General features: G+C 42.0%; 1 protein-coding gene across 3 annotated transcripts in view; it reads left to right on the forward strand.

Moving 5' to 3' along the window:
- dgkg (diacylglycerol kinase, gamma) overlaps positions 1 to 24,866 on the forward strand; it is a 165,625-nt gene that overhangs the window by 58,020 nt on the left and 82,739 nt on the right. The window contains exons 4-17 of one of the 3 annotated variants that reach the window (XM_082968996.1): positions 3,140 to 3,160; positions 4,282 to 4,432; positions 8,007 to 8,069; positions 8,558 to 8,821; positions 10,370 to 10,510; positions 11,885 to 11,934; positions 17,022 to 17,096; positions 17,275 to 17,394; positions 17,860 to 17,977; positions 18,330 to 18,418; positions 19,273 to 19,389; positions 20,874 to 20,972; positions 21,362 to 21,469; positions 21,604 to 21,677. In XM_082968996.1, coding sequence (XP_082825122.1) covers positions 3,140 to 3,160; positions 4,282 to 4,432; positions 8,007 to 8,069; positions 8,558 to 8,821; positions 10,370 to 10,510; positions 11,885 to 11,934; positions 17,022 to 17,096; positions 17,275 to 17,394; positions 17,860 to 17,977; positions 18,330 to 18,418; positions 19,273 to 19,389; positions 20,874 to 20,972; positions 21,362 to 21,469; positions 21,604 to 21,677 — 1,490 coding nt within the window. The remainder of the gene's footprint in view (positions 1 to 3,139; positions 3,161 to 4,281; positions 4,433 to 8,006; positions 8,070 to 8,557; positions 8,822 to 10,369; positions 10,511 to 11,884; positions 11,935 to 17,021; positions 17,097 to 17,274; positions 17,395 to 17,859; positions 17,978 to 18,329; positions 18,419 to 19,272; positions 19,390 to 20,873; positions 20,973 to 21,361; positions 21,470 to 21,603; positions 21,678 to 24,866) is intronic. The other 2 variants (XM_082968998.1, XM_082968997.1) reach the window with 2 other exon arrangements.

The raw sequence follows: 24,866 nt of genomic DNA on the forward strand, positions 1-24,866 counted from the left end.
AGATCAACAGCACAGAACCAAGGGAGGTACAGTACTACGCTGCACTGCTGTGAGGTCCGTCAATCATACAACACAGAGCTGCTATTAAGATATAATCAGATTCAGAATCACCTTTATTCACCAAGTACATTTACACATATGTAGAATTTGCCTTAGTGAGAAAGTGCTGCCAGCAATAAACAATATACAAACACAATAAAGACACATAGACATCATAAAGAATATACAATATTGGAACAGTAAACATAAAACATACAACTCTGGAGTATAGGCTGATTACAGTGGTAATATACAATTTACTGAGGGGATATACATTTTATATATATATATATATATATACACAAAGGTATGTGGACACCCCTTCAAATCAGTGGATTCTGCTATTTCAGCCACACCTGTTGCTGACAGGTGTTTAAAATCGAGCACACAGCCATGCAATCTCCATAGACAAACATTGGCCGTAGAATGGCCTTACTGAAGAGCTCAGTAACTTTCAACTTGGCACCATCATAGGATGCCATCTTTGCAACAAGTCAGTTCATCAAATTTCTGCCCTGCTAGAGCTGCCCCGGTAAACTGTAAGTGCTGTTATTGTGAAGTGGAAACATCTAGGAGCAACAACGGCTCAGCCGTGAAGTGGTAGGCCACACAAGCTCACAGAACGGGACCGCAGAGTGCTGAAACGTGTAGCTTCACTCTGTCCTCGGTTGCAACACTCACTTCCGAGTTCCAAACTGCCTCTGGAAGCAACGTCAGCACAAGAACTGTTCATCGGGTGTTTCATGAAATGTGTTTCCATGGCTGAGCAGCCGCATACAAGCCTAAGATCACCATGCGCAATTCCAAGCGTCGTCTGGAGTTGTGTAAAGCTCGCCGCCATTGGACTGTGGAGCAGTGGAAACGCATTCTCTGGAGTGATGAGTCACACTTCACTATCTGGCAGTTTGACGGACGAATCTGGGTTTGGCGGATGCCAGGAGCACGCTACCTGCCCGAATACATAGTGCCAGCTTTAAAGTTTAGTGGAAGAGGAATAATGGTCTGGGGCTGTTTTTCATGGTTTGGGCTAGGCCCCTTAGTTCCAGTGAAGGGAAATCTTAATGCTACAGCATACAATCACATTCTAGATGATTCTGTGCTTCCAATAGTTTGGGGAAGGCCCTTTCTTGTTTCAGCATGACAATGCCCCCATGCACAAACTGAGAGAGCCCTGACCTCAAACCCATCGAACACCTTTGGGATGAATTGGAACGCCGACTGCGAGCCAGACTTAATCGCCAAACATTAGTACCCGACCTCACTAGTGCTCTTGTGGCTGGCTGAATGGTAGCAAGTGCCCGTTCCAACATCTAGTGGAAAGCCTTCCCAGAAGAGTGGAGGCTGTTATAGCATCAAAGGGGGGACCAACTCCATATTAATGCCCATGATTTTGGAATGAGATGTTGAAGAGTAGGTGTCCACATACTGTTGGTCATGTAGTGTATCTAAAAGGCTTGATTCTGCAGACATACTGTACTTGAGGCATTGTTTGTTCGGATAGGAGGGAAAGGCCAGTGCCTGTTTCGCACTGCAACATCACCCACCTTACAATCTGAGCGGAGGCAGACAACATTTTGAAACTATTTAAACATAAACTTAATTGTTTAAAACCTGGACAACTTTTTGTCATTTTATGAGGTTTTACCTTGTTCCAACCATAGGAATGTTAAGGGGATTGTTTTATAAAGATTTCCTCATATGCCATTGAAACCAGTATTTATCTTATGTTCTGAACTTTCTTTTGATGTCCAGCAGCCAAAGACACACTCCTAGTCCTATTACCAATCCACGCTTGTTGTTGCATCTTTAGATCTTCCCTCTTTCTACATTTCTGAAGTATATTTTCATCGCTGTCATTAAAAAACACTCACATTTGCGGTGCACTTTTGACAACAGTGTTTTCCGGCTAATTGCATTTTGGGACATTATATCCTACTGCCATGTGCGCATTGCTGCACTTTTAATGTGAAGAAACAGCCTAATAGTTTATCAACATTTTAAGCTAAACGTTCTTATCTGTTGCATCATCACCCTACTTGGTTTTAAAATATTTGTTTTATGTACAGGGATTGTATTAATTTGGGATCTATCGCGTTCCACAACTGTCCCAGAGTATGTTTGGAATATTTAATTTCATAGAATAAGTCAACTTTTGTACTATTTGGGATAGTAGATTAACATAGTGGATTGGCTACTGCTTTCTCTGTTCGTTACACATCTTTTGTTGGTTGACGAAAGTAAATGTGGACAGTTCTTCTAACATCTTCAACATGGCCCTCGGAATTCAATAAGAAGGAAATCAAATGTGAGTGAGAGGTGCTTTGGATCACGGCGTATTGCAGCCGGGAGAAGGGAATTATAATTATTATATTCAGCCCAAGGGCACAATGGCCAAAGTGCCCATAAGTCATGCATTTTTTTAGCAGTCATTATGGCCACACAAGGGGGCATGGCCGTCGATGCTACCGGGAAATTTGAGTCCTGTACTTATGACTTAGGGGTTAGAAGCTGTTCTCGGTCTCATCGTCGTCGGTGATCAGGCCTGCCACCGGCATGTCATCAGCAAACTTAATGATGGTGTTGGAGTCGTGGGCAGCCACTATATAAGCAGAGGGAGGGATGCTGCTGTGGCGAATATATACAGTGCATATACAGTGTTTTGTGGATGTGTACATAGTCCAAGGTAGTACACTGGTACTGGCATACTGTAGGTAGTACACTGATACAAAGGGTTGATAGGTAACCTGAATAGATGCATTATGTCCCACAAACTTGCCATAGGCACAGCATAGCTTGTTCGCCGTTTTTGTCTTGAATGATTAATGCATAGCGCAGGTTAATTAATTTGATACATTTTTGGGGTTAACTATGGTGGATATTGTCTGTAAAAAGTCCAGAGATTGGATGCTTGCATGCATGTGTGTGTGTGTGTGTGTGTAAGGGAATGAGGACTAGCTTCCAAAAGAGGGTGTGGCCTCACCCCTGGCTAACCCTAACTCTAACTCTAACTGCTTCCACACCCTTTACTACTGCTGCCAGACCACTATAAAGTAACCCCTATGTCTCCTTCTTACCTCTCCCTGTTCCCTCTGTCAAACAGAAGCAAGACGTTCTCAACCAAGTAAGCCACACCCACTGCTGGGGGTCTGCATGATCTGTGGTTTCTGTGTATACATGTACACTACAGACTGCATGTAACATGTAACATACTTAACCCTATATCATCAGAGTCACCAAGGCAAAGGTCAAAGGTTAGGGGTCAGAAACCTGTGGTTTCAGTGTCTAACACTACAGAATGCATGTAGTATACAGCACATAACCCTATCCCATCAGACACCTATAGCATGATGTACTACAGTACTCATAATGCTCTCTCACACCGTCAGAGGTCAAAGGGGTCAGGTGAAGTGCTTCAGTTTGCCGGCTATGTGTCTTTGTGACGCTCAACTTGCCAACATGTATCAACAGTGTTTCCATAACAGAGGAATGTTGATGTGCCGTTTTTTTCTCTTTCTTTTTCATTTGTTTTTCAACCGCAAGGCTAATGGCACTGATCACTGTGTGAATGCCAGTTCAGACAACCTCATGCTGTTTCTGTAAAGGTATCTGCCCTGAGTAATCTCTGTCAATTATTTTACTCTGTCTGCTTGCTGATAAAGTGACTCAGGATTGTTTCTGTGTACTGTCTGTATGCCTTTTACGTTTGAAGGTTTATACTAATATTACACTTTTAAAGGCTAAAACCACAGCCAGCGCACCATCCTGTCTGAAATCCATGAAATCAACTGATTTATGTTTTCTCCAAATTGGCCATTTCCAGTCTCCTCTCAACCGTAAAGCTTTTTTCAAAAAAGGCCCAAAGCGATGTGTTATCATCATGCTCTGTCTGTGTTGTAGAGAGATGATTGAATACAACATGCTTATCTAAAACACACTACTGCAGACCATCAATAAAACTTCCAGCATACAGGCAAACAACTTTTCTAAAGGTTTCATTCCTTTTATATACTGAAACAGATTATTTCTACTGCAAAAGTATGTGGTTTACAACACTTCACAGGTGTTGCCTTCCCACATAAAGAAATTAGGGACCAGGAGGCAAAAAAGTATGGTGATAGACTTTTAGTCAATGTCACCTTTGTCTACTTTTTTGCTGCCCAGACTCTGTTGTTTACAAAATTTTAAATCTGACTCTTCTTTTTCTCTATCTCTCTATCTCTCCATCCATCCGTGTGTGAGCAGCCCATAGACTATGAGGGTTTCCAGCTCTTCATGACCACATACCTGGAGAACGACATCCCTGAGGAACTGTGTCAGCACCTGTTCACCTCCTTCAAGAGCAAGACAGGGGGCTGCTCTCCTGAGGTGCCCCGTGCTGGTGCAGGACTGCTGGGTGAGTAGTGGCCTCCCTCACCCTGGTGGTGATTTACTCTGGCTGGGACTGGTGAGAACCTGGGTCGTGTTCAGTAGGGCAGTAGGGTTTATTTTTTATTTTTTGTGTTCTTATTGAAGAGGTTCAGGTAATACCTTCCCGTTCCAAATTGTTTCTCAATGTTTTCTCCCTACTGAACATGACCCTGGTAGATGTCAACAGTGTCTTTCCTGGCCCTCAAAAGTTTTTGGGATGGAGTTAGGCTAAATCGTTGGTGTACTATTGTATGCATCTCCCAAATTAGATTCCCTCGCAGGTTAACGCTTGTCTCAGGGAGAGTGTCCCTCTGCTACAGATTGTAGTCAAGGGAGTTAGTTGTAGTCTGCACTCACAAATTCCTCAAAACACTTTCCAAAAAACACACACAATGCAAACACTGCTGCTTTACTTGCCATGGCAGATCCTTCAGGAATACACACACACACACACACACACACACACACACACACACACACACACACACACACACACACACACACACACACACACACACACACACCACATGTTCATGTACCATTTGATTGAACTGATTAAGCGTAAAGTGGTGCTGGAGTGGCCACAAACAACGACAGCTATGGAGTGGTTCAGGTTCTTTACTTCCACTCCACCTGGACAGCTTGTAAACTGTGTCCTCCTCCACCATATGGGGTTAAATGTGGGCTCTATCAGTCTGCCTGGCTGTCCCTCACTGCTGAACAGCTGACCACTAGGGGACAGACGGGAGGAATTTAACCCCTCTCCAAATGGAAAGATGGAGGGATTTGCATGCGAGCCCACCCAACCATCTGAGATGGAGAGATGGAGCGAGAGGGGGGGGGGAGAGGTGGTGTTACTCCTGAGCCTCTTCATTTGATCAGATGTGGAGAAGAAGAAAAAGGACACAGCCTGCACTGCCATCTGGTGTTTGATCTCTCTACTAACCTCTGTGGGTGTGCAGAAATGAGAGGCTCAGATAGATAGATACACATTTACCTAGCTAGTGTCTGTCTTTCCCTGGAGACTTGTTTTCCTAATCTGTCTGTCTGTCTGTCTGTCTGTCTGTCTGTCTGTCTGTCTGTCTGTCTGTCTGTCTGTCTGTCTGTCTGTCTGTCTGTCTGTCTGTCTGTCTGTCTGTCTGTCTGTCTGTCTGTCTGTCTGTCTGTCTGTCTGTCTGTCTGTCTGTCTGTCTCTCGCTCTCTCTCTCTCTCTCTCAATTCAATTCAATTCAAGGGGCTTTATTGGCATGGGAAACATATGTTAACATTGCCAAAGCAAGTGTTGTTTATCTATCTCCCCCTCTATTTCTCATCTCTCTCTCTCTCCTCTCTCTCTCTCTCTCTCTCTCTCTCTCTCCTCTCTCTCTCTCTCTCTCCTTTCCTCTCTCTCTCGCTCCTTTCCTCTCTCTCTCTCGCTCTCGCTCTCCCTCTGTCAGAGTCCCATCATGGTTTTATCATTCAGGACCAGAGAGGCTTGCGTTTCCTTGCCTGAATCAATCTCCCAGTCCCCAACAAAAAGAGACAGGGAGAAATAAGTATTTCTAGTGTGTTGTTGACACTATTCTTCACTCCTCTGTCTTGATAGAAGGTCTCTTTTGTTGTGTGTTGGACAGGCAGGGGCCACAGTTCTCTAATAGGTTGATATTCTGCTTTCCTCTCAGGGCCAAACAGACGATCTGTCTTTCTTTTATGACTTTCATAACTTCCTGTCCTTCCTTGCCTACAGCACCAGTAGAGGATTTTACTATATGGGCCAATAGGAACCTGCTTCATTAATGATCTTCATGACCCTAGCAATAACCCTAGCAATGCACTGGTTAGAAGAATGTGTTGTTGTTTGACTATAGACAAGGTCCCATAATTTGACATTAGTCATTGAAGCACTAGTCTGCTCCTTTAGACTACTGCAACCTCGAATCTGCTTTGCCTTTTTATATTGCTTTCTCTTCTCTTTAAAATGTCACCAGATATATTTTTACTGTATTGTATTATAGCGTTTTATTGAATTGGAAATGTATTGAATTTAGCCTTGGCTATAAATAGAATCTACCCTCATATTGCCAGACAGTTCTATATATTTCTGACTCCTTCTCCTTCCCCTTTAACACAGACTATATCACACTCCTTCTCCTTCTCCTTCCCCTTTAAAAACCTCTTAGCGCACAGATCCCGTTAATGGGATCAAAATCGACAACATCCGGTGAAGCTGGAGGACACCAAATTCAAATTACAAAATTGTAATATTAAACATTCATGAACATACAAGTGTCCTACATCATTTAAAAGCTTAACTTCTTGTTAATCCAATTACGTTATCAGATTTCAAAAAGGCTTTACGGAGAAAGCATACCATGCGATTATCTGAGGACAGCGCCCCGCATACAAAAGCATTAAAAACATTTTCCAAACCAGCAGAGGCGTCACAAAAGTCAGAAACAGCAATAAAATAAATCACTTACCTTTGAAGGTCTTCTTCTGTTTGCAATCCCAAGGGTCCCAGCTACACAACAACTGGTCGTTTTGTTAGATAAAGTCCTTCTTTATATCCTAAAAAAGTCAGTTTAGTTGGCGCGTTTGATTCAGTAATCCACCCGTTCCACTAGTTCAACATGCATACAAAGGAATCCCAAAAGTTACCAAAAAACTTCGTCCAAACAAGTCAAACAACATTTCTAATCAATCCTCAGGTACCCTAATATGTAAATAAACGATACAATTTAAGACGGAATGTAGTATGTTCAATACCAGAGATAAATAACGAGGTGCGCACCCTCATCCACGCGCGCCACAAGACTACAGTCAGAATGAGAGCCACCTTGAAAAACTACAACAATTAATACATTTTTCAAAAAACAAGCCTGAAACCCTTTCTAAAGACTGTTGACATCTAGTGGTAGCCATAGGAACTGCAATCTGGGAACTATTAGCTTGTATATCCCATAGACAAGCATTGTAATGGACAGTGAGCTCAAAAAAAACATCTGGATGGATTTTCCTCTGGTTTTCACCTGCAATATCAGTTCTGTTATACTCACAGACATTATTTTAACCATTTTAGAAACGTCAGGTTGTTTTCTATCCAATGCTACCAATTATATGGATATCCCAGCTTCTGGGCCTGAGTAACAGGCAGTTTATTTTGGCCACGTCATTTATCTGAACTTCCGAACACTGCCCCCCAGCCATAAGAGGTTTTAACACAGCCTATATCACACTCCTTCTGTATCCCCTTTAACACAGCCTATATCACACTCCTTCTGCTTCCCCTTTAACACAGCCTATATCACACTCCTTCTTTTTCCCCTTTAACACAGCCTATATCACACTCCTTCTGCTTCCCCTTTAACACAGCCTATATCACACTCCTTTGGCTTCCCCTTTAACACAGCCTATATCACACTCCTTCTCCTTCCCCTTTAACACAGCCTATATCACACTCCTTCTGCTTCCCCTTTAACACAGCCTATATCACACTCCTTCTGGTGCATTTCTTTACCTTCCTCTATTTCACATCCTCTCACTTTCTCTGTCTTGCTTTTCTTGCCCTGATGTGTCTGCAGAGCCACGTTCCATTGATGCAGGCATCTCTATACAGACTGAAGTGGCCTGTGCCCCCATAACAGGTACCACTGCAGGACAACAGGACAATGTTTAGATAACCCTACTAAGACTCATGGTCCAGCTACTGTCTGTCAACTGTTATAAAGTGACTTGTGATCTGTGTTTTGGAGCAGGTGACATGATAGTAGTCTGTACCATGGCTCAGTGGAATTGCGTTTGTTGTAAACTGTTGTTTTGTGTGTGGAGTATATCTCACCTGACCTTTCTTGTTTCATCTGTACCATCCTTGCTTTTTTTTTAAAGTACCATTTTTGGTTGTTGTGAAATGCTGAAACTTTTTCTGTTTGTCATTTTGAATCTCTCTTCATGGTTGGAAAGTGAGAGGTCTTTACTTTGTGTATTTTGTTGTGAAGGTTTAATCCTCAATGCTAAATGTCTGCTTCTGTAAACACAACTGTTTGCAAAGTAATGAGGCAACTGCCTACCTATCTTGCTTTGTCTTTCCTGAAATCATCTTTCCCCCTTATCTCTCCCCTTCTCTGTCTTCTAGGAATGAATGGGAAGAGCATCCTGACAGCAATGGGCCGGCACACGCCAGAGCATTCCATTGTGATGGCCACATGTTCAGGTGCCGTGTCTACCTCTCCCTGCTCCTCCCGTTCCTCCTCACAGCGCTCTGGGACAGGGGCCCACACACCCAGGGGTTCCTACCACTCACCTGCCTGCACCCAAGCCAAACTCTCCACAGGTAGCAGTAGTAATGCTCTGACCCCCACCCCAGCCAAGTCCCCAGCCTCCCCTCGCCTCTCCCCAGGTAAATACCTTGTTCAGGTGCTGTAGGCAATTACACTGTTTTCCTGGAAAAGTTGTGACGCATGCTGTATTAGACTATGGTATTGCCGTAAACAATGAATTCCAATGACATCAATGTTAGAGAAATGTTGCGCCTGGAACATGACCAATGCCACAGCACTAAAATACACAACATGACCAAAAGTATGTGGACACCTGCTCCTCGAATATCTCATTCCAAAATCATTAATATGGAGTTGGTACCCCCTATGCTGCCATAACAGCCTCCACTCTTCTGTTTAGGCTTTCCACTAGATGTTGGAACACAGCCGGGAACACAGCCGTAAAAGCGTTAGGGAGGTCAGGCACTGATGTTGGGGGATTAGGCCTGGCTCGCAGTCAGAGTTCCAATTATTCCCAAAGGTGTTCGATGGGGTTGAGGTCAGGGCTCTGTGCAGGCCAGTCAAGTTCTTTGACACCAATCTCAACAAACCATTTCTGTATTGACCTCACTTTGTGCACGGGGGCATTGTCATGCTGAAACAGGAAAGAGCTTTCCTCAAATTGTTGCAAGTTGGAAGCACAGAATCGTCTAGATGTATCTTCACTGGAACTAAGGAGCCGAGCACGAACCATAAAAACAGCCCCAGACCATTATACCTCCTCCACCAAACTTTACAATTGGCGCTATGCATTCAGGCAGGTAGAGTTCTCCTGGCATCCGCCAGATTCGTCTGTCGGACTGCCAGATGGTGAAGTGTGATTCATCACTCCAGAGAACGCGTTTCCACTGCTCCTGAGTCCAATGGCAACAAGCTTTACACCACTCAAGCCAACGCTTGGCATTGTGCATAGTGATCTTAGGCTTGTGTGCGGCTGCTCAGCCATGGAAACACATTTCATGAAGCTCTCGACATTCCCGTTCAGCACCCGGCGGTCCCATTCTGTGAGCTTGTGTGGACAACCACTTTGCGGCTGAGGAGTTGTTGCACCTAAACATTTCTACTTCACAAAAACAGCACTTACAGTTGACCGGGGCAACACAAGCAGGGCAGCAATTTGACAAACGGAATTATTGGAAAGGTGGCATCCGATGACGATGAATGTCACTGAGCTCTTCAGTAAGGACATTCTACTGCCAATGTTTGTCTATGGAGATCGCATGGCTGTGTGCTACATTTTATACACCTGTCAGCAACGGGTGTGGATGATATAGCCGAATCCACTAATTTGAAGGGTTGTCCACATACTTTTGTACTGATTATCACTCACAGCAAGGCATTTTAGCTAGCAGTTTGATAAAGTGTGCTGTGGCCATTGGTTTCTGTTAGCTCAATACTTTGCATGGCAATGTAGGGCATGTGTATTGGTAGCTACCTAAGCTTTACCAGCTTTACACAGGCTATGATATTTATTGGATTTGATTTATGTGTCTATCACATCATATCACCATATCCATATCACCATGCCATATCACATTTCAATCTGCCATGTTGCTTAGTCATGCTCATGGTCATTGCTGAATGACATCCCCATCACCCATTGATCTCTTGTTACATTGCATCCATAGAGAGGATCAGAACGGAGAAGAGGAGGAGTCCGTCACCCCAGAAGGGCTCCCCCTTACCCTCCCCCCAGGTGGTGTTTCTGAAGGACATTGTGTGTTACCTGTCCCTGCTGGAGAGGGGCACACCAGAGGACAAGCTGGAATGTGAGTTATAGGGGTTGGTTGGAGGCAAGTTTGTAATGATTTGTGGTTGAAAGACCAAGAGGGTCATGTGGAGTCAAAAGGTGTGTCCCTAAACCACTCAGAAAGACATCTTACCATAATTTGCGAGGATTAGTCAAATTGATTCATTCAGGTAATACACTCAAAAAAAATCCTGGGTTAAAAACAACCCAATTTGGGTTATTTGGTAACCCAGCGCTGGGTAAATATTGGACAGAACACGTGCTGGGTGATTTCTACCCAGACAGTTATGTTGCGTGAATACCACAACATGTTGGGTTTTCAGTTGGGTTTTTCAGTTGGGTTTTTATACACTTTCATACTGGGTTGACCCATCAGCTGGGCCTTTTTTTAATGGAATAGGTTATTTTCAGGAGGCGTGGCCTATTAAGGGCGTGGCCTTCACATAGTTTTATGGGGTCACATGTGAGAGTAAATGTAATTCCTGCTCAGGTTGTTTGTACACTGCAAATGAATATTTTTGCACATTACATATTTTATAATAAAATTACAACATTGGGATATGCATACGCTCTTGAGGAACTCATACGTGTAAGCCTCATTAAAGCTACAAAAGTGTCAGTGTTCAACTTTATCATGTGATAACAATACAACAGAACAGATAAACCAGAATGACATTTACTCTTGCGGGTGACCAAAAATAACTATCTGAAAGCTACGCCCTACTAAGCCACACCTCCAGTCTTCTGATCTGACCCATTGGGTCATATCTCAATAACCCAGCATCAACAACCCAACCTCGCTCTTTTTAAAGAAAACAACCCAACTAAGTGACCCATTGCCTGCAAACCAGCAGTTGGGTTATCCAAACAACCCACCATTTCTAGATTGTACATTTAATTATTTAAGCAAATAATGTTTACAGCCATATTTCTGTGGCTAAATACAGTCGAGCTGTCACACACACAAACACACACCTGCCTACACACCTTCCTGCTGTGGCCTCAACACTCAGCAGTACAGTGTGAGTGAGTGACTGGTTGTTAGCAGTAAATCAGGAGCCGGGCTCCCCCGGGGATTAGCTCAGCACCTGTCCTTGTTAGCCCCTTGACATCCTAAGCCGTGGTGTGTCTAATAGACTTCTTTGGCATCAGGAGCTATATCCGCACACCCTGACACAGCTAATCTCAGCTAACCGATTCCGACATCTCAACAACACAGAAGTACATGTCACGCTCTATTACGTCCCCCTGCTTCAACACAGGAGTGGTGTCGTGTAGCGCTCTAATATTTCCCCTACTCTCCAGAGGGGGGTCTGACTGGGAATGTTAGCGGTGCTAACAAGAACTCATTATAGCTGAATCATGGGGTCTCTTTTCTCTCTTTCCCCTCTAGTCATGTTCCGGCTGTACGACACAGATGGCAATGGAGTACTGGACAGCTCGGTAAGTCTGGCCCACTCTCCTCTTTTCTCCTCTCCTCTTCACTCCCCTTTCTAGTCCAATTACATACCAACCTTCCCACTAGGCACACCACGTAATTTCAACGTGGGTAATATTTGGTTGAGATGTTGATCAATGAGATTACAACCTTTATTCACCCAGTGAAAAAGACAGCCAGAAGTTAGTTGAATTTCCAATGTGTTATCACTAGGCTTTCAACCATCTAAAAGCACAACCAAATTTCAAAGAAAAAACTATATCAGATGTTTTTTTTAGTTGTCACCCAAATGTCTATCACTGCACTTTCAACCATTTGAAATCGCAGCAAATTTCAAGTGGGAATACAATGTCAGATATCTTGTTTATTTATACAACATATTAATGTGTTACTGATCAATGTGCTTCATCTAATAGCAGAATCAAATGACCTGGATTGTAGTTGAGATTACATTAAAAGTACATGGTGCAAGTGATCAATGCCGTTCAAGATTCTGCACAGATTATTATAGCAATTGTGAAGATCTCCACAGACCTGCAACAACCTAAGTATGCTATCTTGAACATGCACGCTTTATATGCATACATAAAAATACATTTATAGTTACAGTAACCTCTCCATTTCAACCAGAAATCTATCAAATCAAACTTTAAATGCACTTTAAATCAAGTTTAGTTTGATTTGGTCTATTCTTTAGCTTAGATTTGTGGTTTAGATGGAGATGTGAATCCAACATATCAATTATTAATTTGAAAGAACGAGTTTATCTAAAAAACTGGAGGCCTGTTGTGATGCAAAAATACTATCGAAATGCATAGCACTCAGAATTAAAAAGGTTTTACCAGGTATTGTTCATCCTGATCAGACAGGTTTTTTTTACGTGGACGATACATTAGAGATAATATACGACAACTACTAGAAATAATAGAACAACATGAAACATCTAAGAAGCCATGCCTGGTATTTATAGCAGATTTTGATAAAATAAGACTGGATTCTATTTATAAATACCTGGATTTTTTTCAATTCCGATGAGTCTCTTATAAAATAGGAAAAAGTTATGTATAGCAACCCCAGGTGTAAAATAGTAAATAGCAGCTACTTCTCAGAGTTTTGATTTGTCAAGAGGAGTTAAACAAGGGTGTCCGCTGTCACCATATCTATTCATTATGGCCATCGAAATGCTAGCTATTAAAATCAGATCAAATGACAACATTAGAGGATTAGAAATCCAAGGCTTAAAAACAAAGGTGTCCATGTATGCTGATGACTCAAGTTTTATATTAAGTCTGAAAGCTAGATCCCTGAAATGTCTCATTGAAGATCTAGATAACTTTTCTGGACTCTCTGGACTAAATCCTAATTATGATAAGTGTAAAATATTGCGTATTGGATCTTAAAAAAATACACATTTTACATGACTTTGCAGTTTACCTATAAAATTGGCTGACGGTGAAGTAGACATACTTGGTATTCATATCACAAAAGACATAAATGAGCTCTCCACAATGAATTTCAATAGAAAACGAGTAAAACTTGACAAGATCCTGCAACCATGGAGAGGTAAATACCTGTCTATTTATGAAGAAATTACACTGATTAACTCCTTAGTCATATCTCAGTTTACTCACTTACTTATGGCGCTGCCTACTCCTGATTATTCATTTTTCAAATCATATGAGCCAAAAAGATTTTGCTTTATCTGGGATGCTAAACCAGACAAGATAAAACGTGCCTATCTATATAATGAATATGAACTGGGTGGGTTGAGATGATTAAATATTAAAACACTAAACCTCTCTCTAAAAGTTTCACTTATACAAAAGTTTTAATTGAACCCTAAATGGTTCTCGAGTAGATTATTGAGAAAATCTCATCCATTGTTTAAAAATGGCTTTATTGCCTTTGTGCAGATTCCCATGTCTCATTTTCGATTAATATGAAAATGAAACCTTTTTCGAAGTATCTCTCTTTTTCAAACCAGCATTGCAGAGCTGGTTGCAATTTCAATTTCATCTCCCTGAAAAATAGAACAAATGTTACAACAAATGTTATGTCTAAACTCAAATGTGCTGGTTGATAAAATACCTGTATTTATGGAAAAGATATTTGAAAAGGGAATAACAAACCAAAAAAATATATATTGTACATTGGAATGGTAGAGTTATGTAATTCATGCAGTTATCTTAATTGTTGGAAAGGTCTGCTCAATCCAAGATTACAACCAATTGATTACAGCATTACCTCAAAAATGGAGGAGGCAGGTGGCAGGAATAAGGAGGAATAAAAATAGCATAAATAGGAAAGTATACCAGTTTCATTTGAGGACCAGGATGTTGACAGCTGTGCCATACAGATTGCAAAATACTTGGGAAGAGATTTTTGATGTACCAATTCTATGGTACAGGGTTTATATATGAGTATGAGTTTATATATAAAATGATGCAAGATTCAAGAATTCATGCTTTTTAGCTTATATTATAAATCTTCAACTTGCAATCTGTGGATTCCATTCGATTAGATTCAAATTGTATGTTAAACATCACAGCATAGTTGAAAGATATATGATGCATAGAAATCCAAAGAGGGTGGCCAGCAGAGATAGGTGGGATGGGCTGAGGGAAGCAGAGGGTTGGGATGTGGAATTGGTTTATTTTATTATGAATTCTTTTTTGAGGGCTTGTTGGGGTTGTGGGGACGACGACTGTGGGGGGTGGGTCTCGGATGGTTGAGGGGCAGCTCTCTGAGAACTGGGGGGGGGGGTGGTATCTGGCTTGGGCCAGTGGCTCATAGTTCGCTGAGATCTGTCGACGTGCCCTTGAGCAGGGCGTTCACCCTGGTTGCTTCTGTGGGTCGCCCTGGATGTTAGTCTGTTAGATGATTGAATGTAATGTAAATGCTGAGTGGCTTCACTGCGAGTACATTGTATGTTTTAATATTCAATAAAAAACATTTTACAAAAATGTAAAACAAACTGGAATTAAAGCCGCACAGATGGAACTATCCAAGCAGAATATACATCTTCTTCAAATGTTGATATTTTGTTGCTTTGACAACCAAACACAATGAAATATAACTAAATATCATTACATTTGAAATCAACCAGAGCTTGAAACCCTAGGCCTTTCAAGAAAATAGTCACACATCTTGACTTTTTTAACATTTTGTTCTGTAACAGCCTGAATAAAAAATCGATTACATTTAGATTTTGTTTCACTGGCCTACACACAATGCCCCATAATGTCGAAGTGGAATTATGTTTGAGGAAGTTTTACAAATTAATACAAAATTCAAAGCTGAAATGTCTTCAGTCAATAAGTATTATACCCCTTTGTTAGGACAAGCCTAAATAAGTTCAGGATAAAAAATATTGCTTAACAAGTCACATATGTTGCATGGACTCACTCTGTGTGCAATAATAGTATTTAATATTATTTTTGAATGACCCCATCTTTGTACCCCACATATACAATTATCTGTAAGGTCCCTCAGTTGAGCATTGAATTTCAAACACAGATTCAACCACAAAGACCAGGGAGGTGTTCTAGTGCCTTGCAAAGAAGGGCACCTATTAGTAGATGGGTACAAATCTGACATTGAAGTTATTAAATACACTGTATGGTGTATCAATACACAGAGTCACAACAAAGATACAGGCGTCCTTCCTAACTCAGTTGCCAGAGAGAAAGGAAACCGCTCAGGGATTTCACAAATGGCTGTGATAGGAGAAAACTGAGGATGTATCAACAACATTGTAGTTACTCCACAATACTAACCTAAATGATGGAGTGAAAAGAAGGAAGCCTGTTCAGAATACAAATATTCCAAAGCATGCATCCTGTTTCGAATAAGACATTAAAGTAAAACTGTAAAGTAACTTTATGTCCTAAATATGAAGTGTTTTGTTTGGGGCAAATCCAACACCACACATCACTGAGTACCAGTCTTCATTTTTTCAAGCATGGTGGTGGCTGCATGATGTTATGGGTATGCTTGTCATCAGCAAGAACTATGGAGTTTTTTTAGGATAAGAAAGAGCAGAATAGAGTTAAGCACAGGCAAGATCCTAGAGGAAAATCTGGTTCAGTCTACTTTCCTACAGACAATGGAAGATAAATTCCCCGTTCAGCAGGACAGTAACCTAAAACACAAGGCCAAATATGCACTGGAGTTGCTTACCAAGACGACATTGAATGTTCCTGAGTGGCCTAGTTACAGTTTTGACTTAAATCGGCTTGAAAATCTATGGCAAGACTTGAAAATGGCTGTCTAGCAATGATCAATAACCAACTTGACAGAGCTTGAAGAATGTTTTAAAGAATCATTTTCAGATATTGTACAATCCAAGCGTGCAACGCTCTTAGAGACATACCAAGAAAGACACAGCTGTAATCGCTGCCAAAGGTGATTCTAACATATAAATGAGATATTTCTGTATTTAATTTTCAATAAAAGTGCTAAAAACATGTTTTCACTTTGTTATTATCGGGTATTATGTGTAGATGTGTGTGGGGAAATATCTATTTAATCCTTTTTGAATTAAGGCTGTAACACCACAAAATGCGGAATAAGTCAAGGGGCATGAATACTTTCTGAAGGCACTGTATTGTCTATTTTAGGTTAATCCTAGGTTGAATTGAAAAAAAATGTCATAGCTTAGCAGGGCTGGGTTTGGTTAAAACCCTGGATGGGAGACTGAATTAATAGCTGTAGATAGATCGAATTACCAGTAGGAGGTGCTGCCCTTGTTTTTTTCTTCTTCTTATAGTGGATATCATGTGACGTTGTTTTAAACGTACAAATTCAAAAGTTTGGACACACCTACTCATTCAAGGGTTTTTCTTTATTTTTACTATTTTATACGTTGTAGAATAATAGTGAAGACATCAAAACTACGAAATAACACACATGGAATCATGTAGTAACCAAAAAAGTGTTAAACAAATCAAAATATATTTTATATTTGAGATTCTTCAAAGTAGCCACCCTTTGCCTTATGTGTGTGGATGAGTTCATTTATTATCAAGAAGACTGCCACAGTGTTGTTGTTGTTGTTGTGGTCTAATGTTTTGCTCTCTTCCTGTGTGTGTAGGAACTGGACCGCATCATCAATCAGATGGTCCACGTGGCAGAGTACCTGGAATGGGACTCTACAGAGCTGCGACCAGTAAGAATGCACACAGCCTTATGTGTCTTGTTTTCCCTGATCCCAACATATTGGGGCGTTGGAGTAGGTCGACCTGAACAGGCTAGCTTAACTAGTGACAAGGAAATAATGGAACGTTACAGTACTATAATTTGGCAAGACTTTACTGGACTTTCCTCCCCGTCTCCTTGTGCTCCAGATCCTGAAGGAGATGATGGAAGAGATAGACTATGACCGAGACGGAACAGTCACTCTGGAGGAGTGGATCAGAGGAGGCCTCACCACCATCCCTCTGCTGGTCCTGCTGGGTATGGAGACGGTAAGGCACTTTGTGTGTGTGTGTGTGTGTGTGTGTGTGTGTGTGTGTGTGTGTGTGTGTGTGTGTGTGTGTGTGTGTGTGTGTGTGTGTGTGTGTGTGTGTGTGTGTGTGTGTGTGTGTGTGTGTGATATAATATGATAATGGATGCCATTTAGCAGATGCTTTTATCTAAAGCAACTTGCACTACAGTGAGTGCATACATGAGTGCATACATTTTAGTAAGTGTATGATCCCTGTGGGAAGAGAGAGAAAGTGTTTGTGTGTGTGTCTCTGTGAGTGCGTTTGGGGCGGCAGTTCCAAAAAATCAATTCAGAAAGATCTTTTTGTGGTGATGGATTACTTAAAAAAAAATGTATTATCCCTCTTTTAAGCACTTTGGTCTATTATGCCATTATCTCCACTGATCTCTCGCTCTCTCTTGCTCTCTCTTGCTCTCTCACTCTCTCTCTTTCTCTCTGTGTGTAGAATGTGCAGGAGGATGGGCAGCATGTGTGGAAACTAAAGCACTTCAACAAGCCAGCCTACTGTAATTTCTGCCACACCATGCTGCTGGGAGTCCGCAAGCAGGGTCTCTGCTGCTCTAGTGAGTCTGTGTGTGGCCCTCAGTTCCACTCTCTCTCTCCTTCAGTCCCTATTTCTGTCCCTCGTTGGCATTCACTACTCTACTCTCTCTGTTCTGTCGCTTCCTGGGTGCCTTTCAGTTCCTCTCTCTGTCTTTCAACCAGATGCTTGTCTATTTCTCTCTGACTCTGTTATCCCATCCTCCATTCTGTGAATAACAAACATGATTGCGTGACTAATTAATGATCTATTATCAAGGCAAATTTTATGTTATCGCTGGGTCATTTTATTACATGTTTCAATGAAAGGGTTGGTCTTACTGCTCAGTGTTCATCCACTGGTTAACTGTCTCTCTCTGTACCTCTGTGTTTCAGTATGCAAGTACACAGTCCATGAACGCTGTGTATCCAAAGACATCGCTGCCTGCATCAGCACCTACGCCAAGTCCCGCAGACACACTAATGTGAGTACTATACAGACAACTAAACACACACACAAACACACAGACACAGACACAGTAATGATATTGTCATGTGTGTCATTACAGTATCTATTATTTGCCTATGTTTTAGAAAGATTGTGACAAATATTGAGAAATGTAGGTCTACCCTTTACTAAACGACGCACAATTCTCTTGCGTACATTACTCATGCTAGTGTAATCCTCTCAACCAGTGAGCTTGACCGTGACGCAGGCCTACAATATCCTACCTTATGTGACTCTTTAGTGTGATGTCTTAAGCTGAGAGCTAACTCACAGCTAAGCCTAACCACCATCTGACTAACGTTGTGTGAATAGGATGCCCTGCCTGTTTTGGCAGTTGGCCGAGTGCTAAGGACTGGAGAGGAGCAGGAGGATCATGGGAGCAGGGACTCACACACACATACACACACACACACACACACACACACACACACACACACAACACACACCCACACACACACCCCTACGCATAGGATCATGGCGGCAGGGAGATCATGCAGAGCTACTTATGTTGTTAACTGGCCTCTATATATAACCTCTGATTTAATTAGACCTCTTCTGGAATGAAGTCACAGACCTTGAAATTGTCCCTCTAAGGCCCACTTTTCTCTCTCCAGATGGAGGTCTACTCCGTTTCAGCTCCACTTCACTTTCTCAAGTCTGGTTCACTAGCAGATGATGCCTTTCAGATGGCCTTTTATTTTTGTAGATATCTGGCACTAAATATAGCACGTTTAGCACTGGATTTATGTTGTGACCTTGTAATCATGATTGTTACTGTCTCCATCTTTCTCGTTCTTTCTCTCCCTCTCTCCTTTTTCCCCCTCCCTCCAGGCTATGCAGCACGTGTGGATGGAGGGAAACTCTCCCACTAAGTGCGACCGCTGTCACAGAAGTATCAAGTGCTACCAGGGCTTAACGGGCCTACACTGTGTGTGGTGTCAGATCACTGTAAGTAGTACACACTCAGGGCCATAACTACATATGAGGACACTGAGATAATACAAATATATATTTTGCACACAATAAAGAAAATCAATTACGAGTCAACATGAAAATATTGCTCCCAGCATTGATCAAAGCTCAGAACACTTACATTCTTGATCTGACTAAGTTCTAATCGCGCCTGCCTCTTTGCGAACTAGTGGAATCATGAACAGTGTTTTTTTTCCTTATGTTCGGCTGCGTCCCCTGGATTTGCCTCGCAGATTTGCATTTTTAGCAGCACAATCACCACTCTCTCAGGTGGCTAACTCCACTCTCTCATGGCACAGGCCGAGGGCCTGAGACGTGAAACGAACTACCCCAGCTCGGTGTCGGCTCAAGTAAGCAAGCTGCTGACAGTGTGTTTGCCAGATGCCAGACAAAAGGCAGAGACTTCTGTTGCAGTAATGTTGAATTGCTCTGGCTAGTATTATTTTTTTTTTTAATTGGTACTTTTTACCTCATTTCGTGATATCCAATTGGTAGTTACAGTCTTGTCCCATCGCTACAACTCCCTTACTGACTCGGGAGAGGTGAAGGTCGAGAGCCATGCATCCACCGAAACACGACCCTGCCAAGCCACACTGCTTCTTGACCATCAATCAATCAATCAATCAATCAATCAAATGTATTTATAAAGCCCTTCTTACATCAGCTGACGTAACAAAGTGCTGTACAGAAACCCAGCATAAAACCCCAAACAGCAAGCAATGCAGATGTAGAAGCACGGTGGCTAGGAAAAACTCCCTAGAAAGGCCAGAACCTAGGAAGAAACCTAGAGAGGAACCAGGCTATGAGGGGTGGCCAGTCCTCTTCTGGCTGTGCCGGGTGGAGCCAAGACGTTCAAATGTTCATAGATGACCAGAAGGGTCAAATAATAATAATCACAGTGGTTGTCAAGGGCGCAACAGGTCAGCACCTCAGGAGTAAATGTCATTTGGATTTTCATAGCCGATCATTCACTCCCCTCTACTGGAGAACTCCTAGAATTGGGGCAAAGTTTCCGTTCATAGTGCCTGAAATGCCTCAGAGAGCTTCTGTTGATAACAATCAACCTGAGGACGTTCACAGCAATAGTTTGTAATCTTCCTATTTTCTTGTTTCAACTTTACCTTATATGTCCACTAGATGTCACCATTAGGTAAATGTTCAGATGAAAATTCAAACTGTGGTACCTCAAACCACCAGTAAGGGGAGGTCAAAGAGCTTGCTAGGGTTGTCAATTTATATATATAGTTTAGTAATGTGCTCATTCCTGTAGCATGACAGCAGGCATTCATTCATCCTCAGTCTTAGAAGTAGCTACTGTACTTTACATTATATCTGGCACTGTTATGCAATATCTGGCACTGTGTCAAATGCCTATTTTGTTTTTCTTTTCCACTCTTCTCCTTCTAATCCTTCTCTGCTCCTTTCCTCCCTCCATCCTCCTCATCCTCCTTCCTGATCAGCTCCATAATAAGTGTGCGTCCAACATGAAACCGGAGTGTGATGGAGGAGCCCTTAGAGACCACACTCTACTCCCATCCTACATCTGCCCTGTAGTCCTGGTGAGATCACACGCCGTAAATCACACTCTGAATCTCGAAATGTTTTATCTCCAATACTTTCAATGCTGAAAAAAACCTTTGAAATATATAATTATAGACCCTCAAAAGTATACTGAGGGGAGGACGGCTCATAATAATGGCTGGAATGGAGTGAATGGAATGATATCAAACACATGGAAACCATGTATCTGAGGTGTTTCATACCATTCCATTTATTCCCTTCCAGCCATTACTATGCGCCCATCCTCCCCAATTAAGGTGCCACCGGCCATCTGTGATATACACATTTTGTCCAATTTCTCTGTCACAATTCATATACGCATTAACACATTTATATTTCTGTCTATTTATGTGTCTCTATGCCTGCTGGCCTATCTATCTGTCTATAGGACCGTCATTCTGTCATGAAGCGGGGTGAAGGGGACTCCCCGCCCAGCACCAGCCCTGACGACCCGAGTCAAAGCTTCAAATTCACAGGAGACGGACAAGCACTGCAGGTGAGTGAATCGAGCCCAGAGCATCTTCAGAGCCTTGGAGTCTGTTGTGTTAGCTCAAGGCAGGCTAAAATGTTGATTGTGTATCTATGGATATACAATATATCTCATTAGACTGTCTCTGCTCTCCTGTCCAGATCACTCCTCTCCCAGGCACACATCCCCTCCTGGTCCTGGTCAACCCAAAGAGTGGCGGGAGACAAGGGGAACGGTAAGTGACATAGAGCACAAATTTCCTAGGTGATAAAGGTCCGGAGGGATATTGTCTATCGGCATAGTAACAAACCCCCCATCTCGTGACCCATGTGACCCCAAACTGTTCACTCCCCTCTTGTTGGCACAAAGACAATATTGCCATTCTAAAGCTAATTTCCTGCAATTCTACAATTTTCACATAGAGCAGATAATTTTTTATTGCAGTTTTAAAGCTAATTTCTTGCAATTCTACATATTTTGCCATGTCTTATGTGTGTTCATATGATACCTGAGTGAGACAAATTGGCATCTTTTATTGGATGGGTAAAAATATAAAAAAGCAGACATGGTGAAGTTATTAATTACACTTTGGATGGCGTATCAATACACCCAGTCACTACAAAGATACAGGAGTCCTTCCTAATTCAGTTGCTGGAAAGGAAGGAAACCGCTTAGGGATTTCACCATGAGGCCAATGGTGACTTTAAAACTATTACAGAGTTTAATGTTTGTGATAGGAGAAAACTGAGGATGGATCAACAACATTGTAGTTACTCCACAATACCAACCTAAATGACAGAGTGAAAAAAAGGGTGCCTGTACAGAAACAAAATATTCCAAAACATGCATCCTTGCAACAAGGCATTAAAGTAAAACTGCAGAAAATGTGGAGAAGAAAAATACTTTATGTCCTGAATACAAAGTGTTCTGATTGGGGCAAATCCAACGCAAGACATCACTGAGTACCACTCTTCATATTTTCAAGCATGGTGGTGGCTGCATCATGTTATGGGTATGTGTCATCAACAAGGACTAAGGAGTTTTTTAGGATACAAAGAAACAGAATAGAGCTAAGCACAGGCAAAAAGAGTAAAACTTGGTTCAGTGTGCTTTCCTACAGACACTGGGAGACAAATTTACCTTTCAGCAGGACAATAACCTAAAAAACAAGGCCAAATATACACTGGAGTTGCTTACCAAGACGACATTGAATGTTCATGAGTGGCCTAGTTACAGTTTTGACTTAAATCGGCTTAAATATGGCAAGACTTGAAAAGAGCTGTCTAGCAATGATCAACAACCAACTTGACAGGGCTTGAATAATTTTTTTAAGATTAATGTGTGAATATTTTATAATCCAGGTGTGCGAAGCTCTTAGAGACTTACCCAGAAAGACTCCCAGCTGTAATCACTGCCAAAGGTGATTCTAACATGTATTGACTCAGGGGTATGAATACTTATGTAAATTAGATATTTCTTTATTTCAAATTCAATAAATTTGCTAACATTCCTAAAAACATGTTTCCACTTTGTCATTATGGGGTATTGTGTGTAGATGGGTGAGAAAATAAATATATTTAATCCATTTTGAATTCAGGCTGTAACAACAAAATGTGGAAAAGAGTAAGATGGTGCTGACAGATATGGCAGCTCTGCTTCTAGCTCCTAAGAAAATTTGCAGTATTTTGTTTTTTGTGTGTTATTTCTTACATTATTAGCCCAGTCATTTTTTTTGTGTTATTACATACAGTTGGAAAGAACTTTTCGATATCAGAGCGGCAGTAACTCACCAGTATTACGACCAGTAATATGACTTTCCCGAATTGGATCCTTTGTTCGTACCCCCCAGGGCAATTTAATTTATTCCAGAGGCTGCTCCAAAACACCGCCAATGGAGAAGAGGTAATTGGAGTGGACTTCTAGTCTGATTCAGGAGGCATGCACACCATCCACATCTTCTGAGTATATTACTCGCTAATGTTCAGTCTCTGGATAATAAAGTAGAAGAGCTCAGGGCGAGGATCTCATTCCAGAGAGACATCAGGGACTGTAACATACTCTGTTTCATAGAAACATAGTTATCTTGGGATATACTGTCCACGTCCATACAGTCAGCTGGGTTCTCAGTACATTGCGCAGACAGGAATAAAGAACTCTCCGGGAAGAAGAAAGGCGGGGGTGTATGTTTCATGATTAACTACTCATGATGTGATTGTGATAACATACAGAAACTCAAGTCCTTTTGTTCACCCAACATAGAATACCTCACAATTAAATGCCAACAGTATTACCTACCAAGATAATTATTTTTGGTTATAGTCACAGCCATGTATATTCCCCCTCAAACCGATACCATGACAGCCCTCAAAGAACTACACTGGACTTTATGCAAACTGTAAACCACATATCCTGAGGCCGCATTTATTGTAGCTGGGGATTTTAACAAAGCAAATCTGAGGAAAACGCTATCAAAGTTCTACCAACACATTGACTGTAGTACTCACGCTGGAAAAACATTGAACCACCACTACTCAATTTTTTTAAATGTCTACAAGGCCCTCCCCCACCCTCCCATTGGCGAATCTGATCACGACTCCATTTTGCTCCTCCCTTCCTATAGGCAGAAACTCAAACAGGAAAGGGAAAGGGAAGCCCCCCTCGTCAGTTGTACAACTGAATGCCTTCAACTGAAATGTGTATTCCACATTTAATCCAACTCCTCTGAATCAGAGAGGTGCGGGGGGCTTCCTTAATCGACATCCACGTCTTCCGAAGTACTCGTGATGAGGTCTATTCAAAGCTGGTCTGACCAATCGGAATCCATGCTTCAAGATTGTTTTGATCACGCGAACTGGGATATGTTCCAGGTAGCCTCTGAGAATAACATTGCCAGATACGGTGACTGGGTTTCTTCAGGAAGTGTATGGGAGATGTTGTACCCTCTGTGATTATTAAAACCTACCCAAACCAGAAACCGTGGATAGATGACGGCATTCCCACAAAACTGAAAGCACGAACCACCGCATTTAACCATGTCAAGGTGACTGGGAATGTGGACGAATACAAACAGTGCAGATATTCCCTCTATAAGGCAATCAAACAGGCAAAGCGTCAGTACAGAGACTAAGTGGAATTGCAATTCAACGGCTCAGACACGTGACACGTGTGGCAGGGTCTACACATAGTCACGGACTACAAAGGGAAAATCACAGACGTCTTGCTTCCGGACAAGCTAAACACCTTCTTTGCCCGCTTTAAGGATAACACAGTAACACCGACACAGCCCACTACCAAGGACTGTGGGCTCTCGTTCTCCGTGGCCGACGTGAGTAAAACATTTAAGTGTGTTAACCCTCGCAAGGCTGCGAGCCCAGACAGCATCCCTTGCCGCGTCCTCAGAGCATGCACAGACCAGCTGGCTGGA

Source organism: Salmo salar, chromosome 25 (assembly GCF_965601325.2).
Source record: "Salmo salar chromosome 25, fSalSal1, whole genome shotgun sequence".
NCBI lineage: Eukaryota > Metazoa > Chordata > Actinopteri > Salmoniformes > Salmonidae > Salmo > Salmo salar.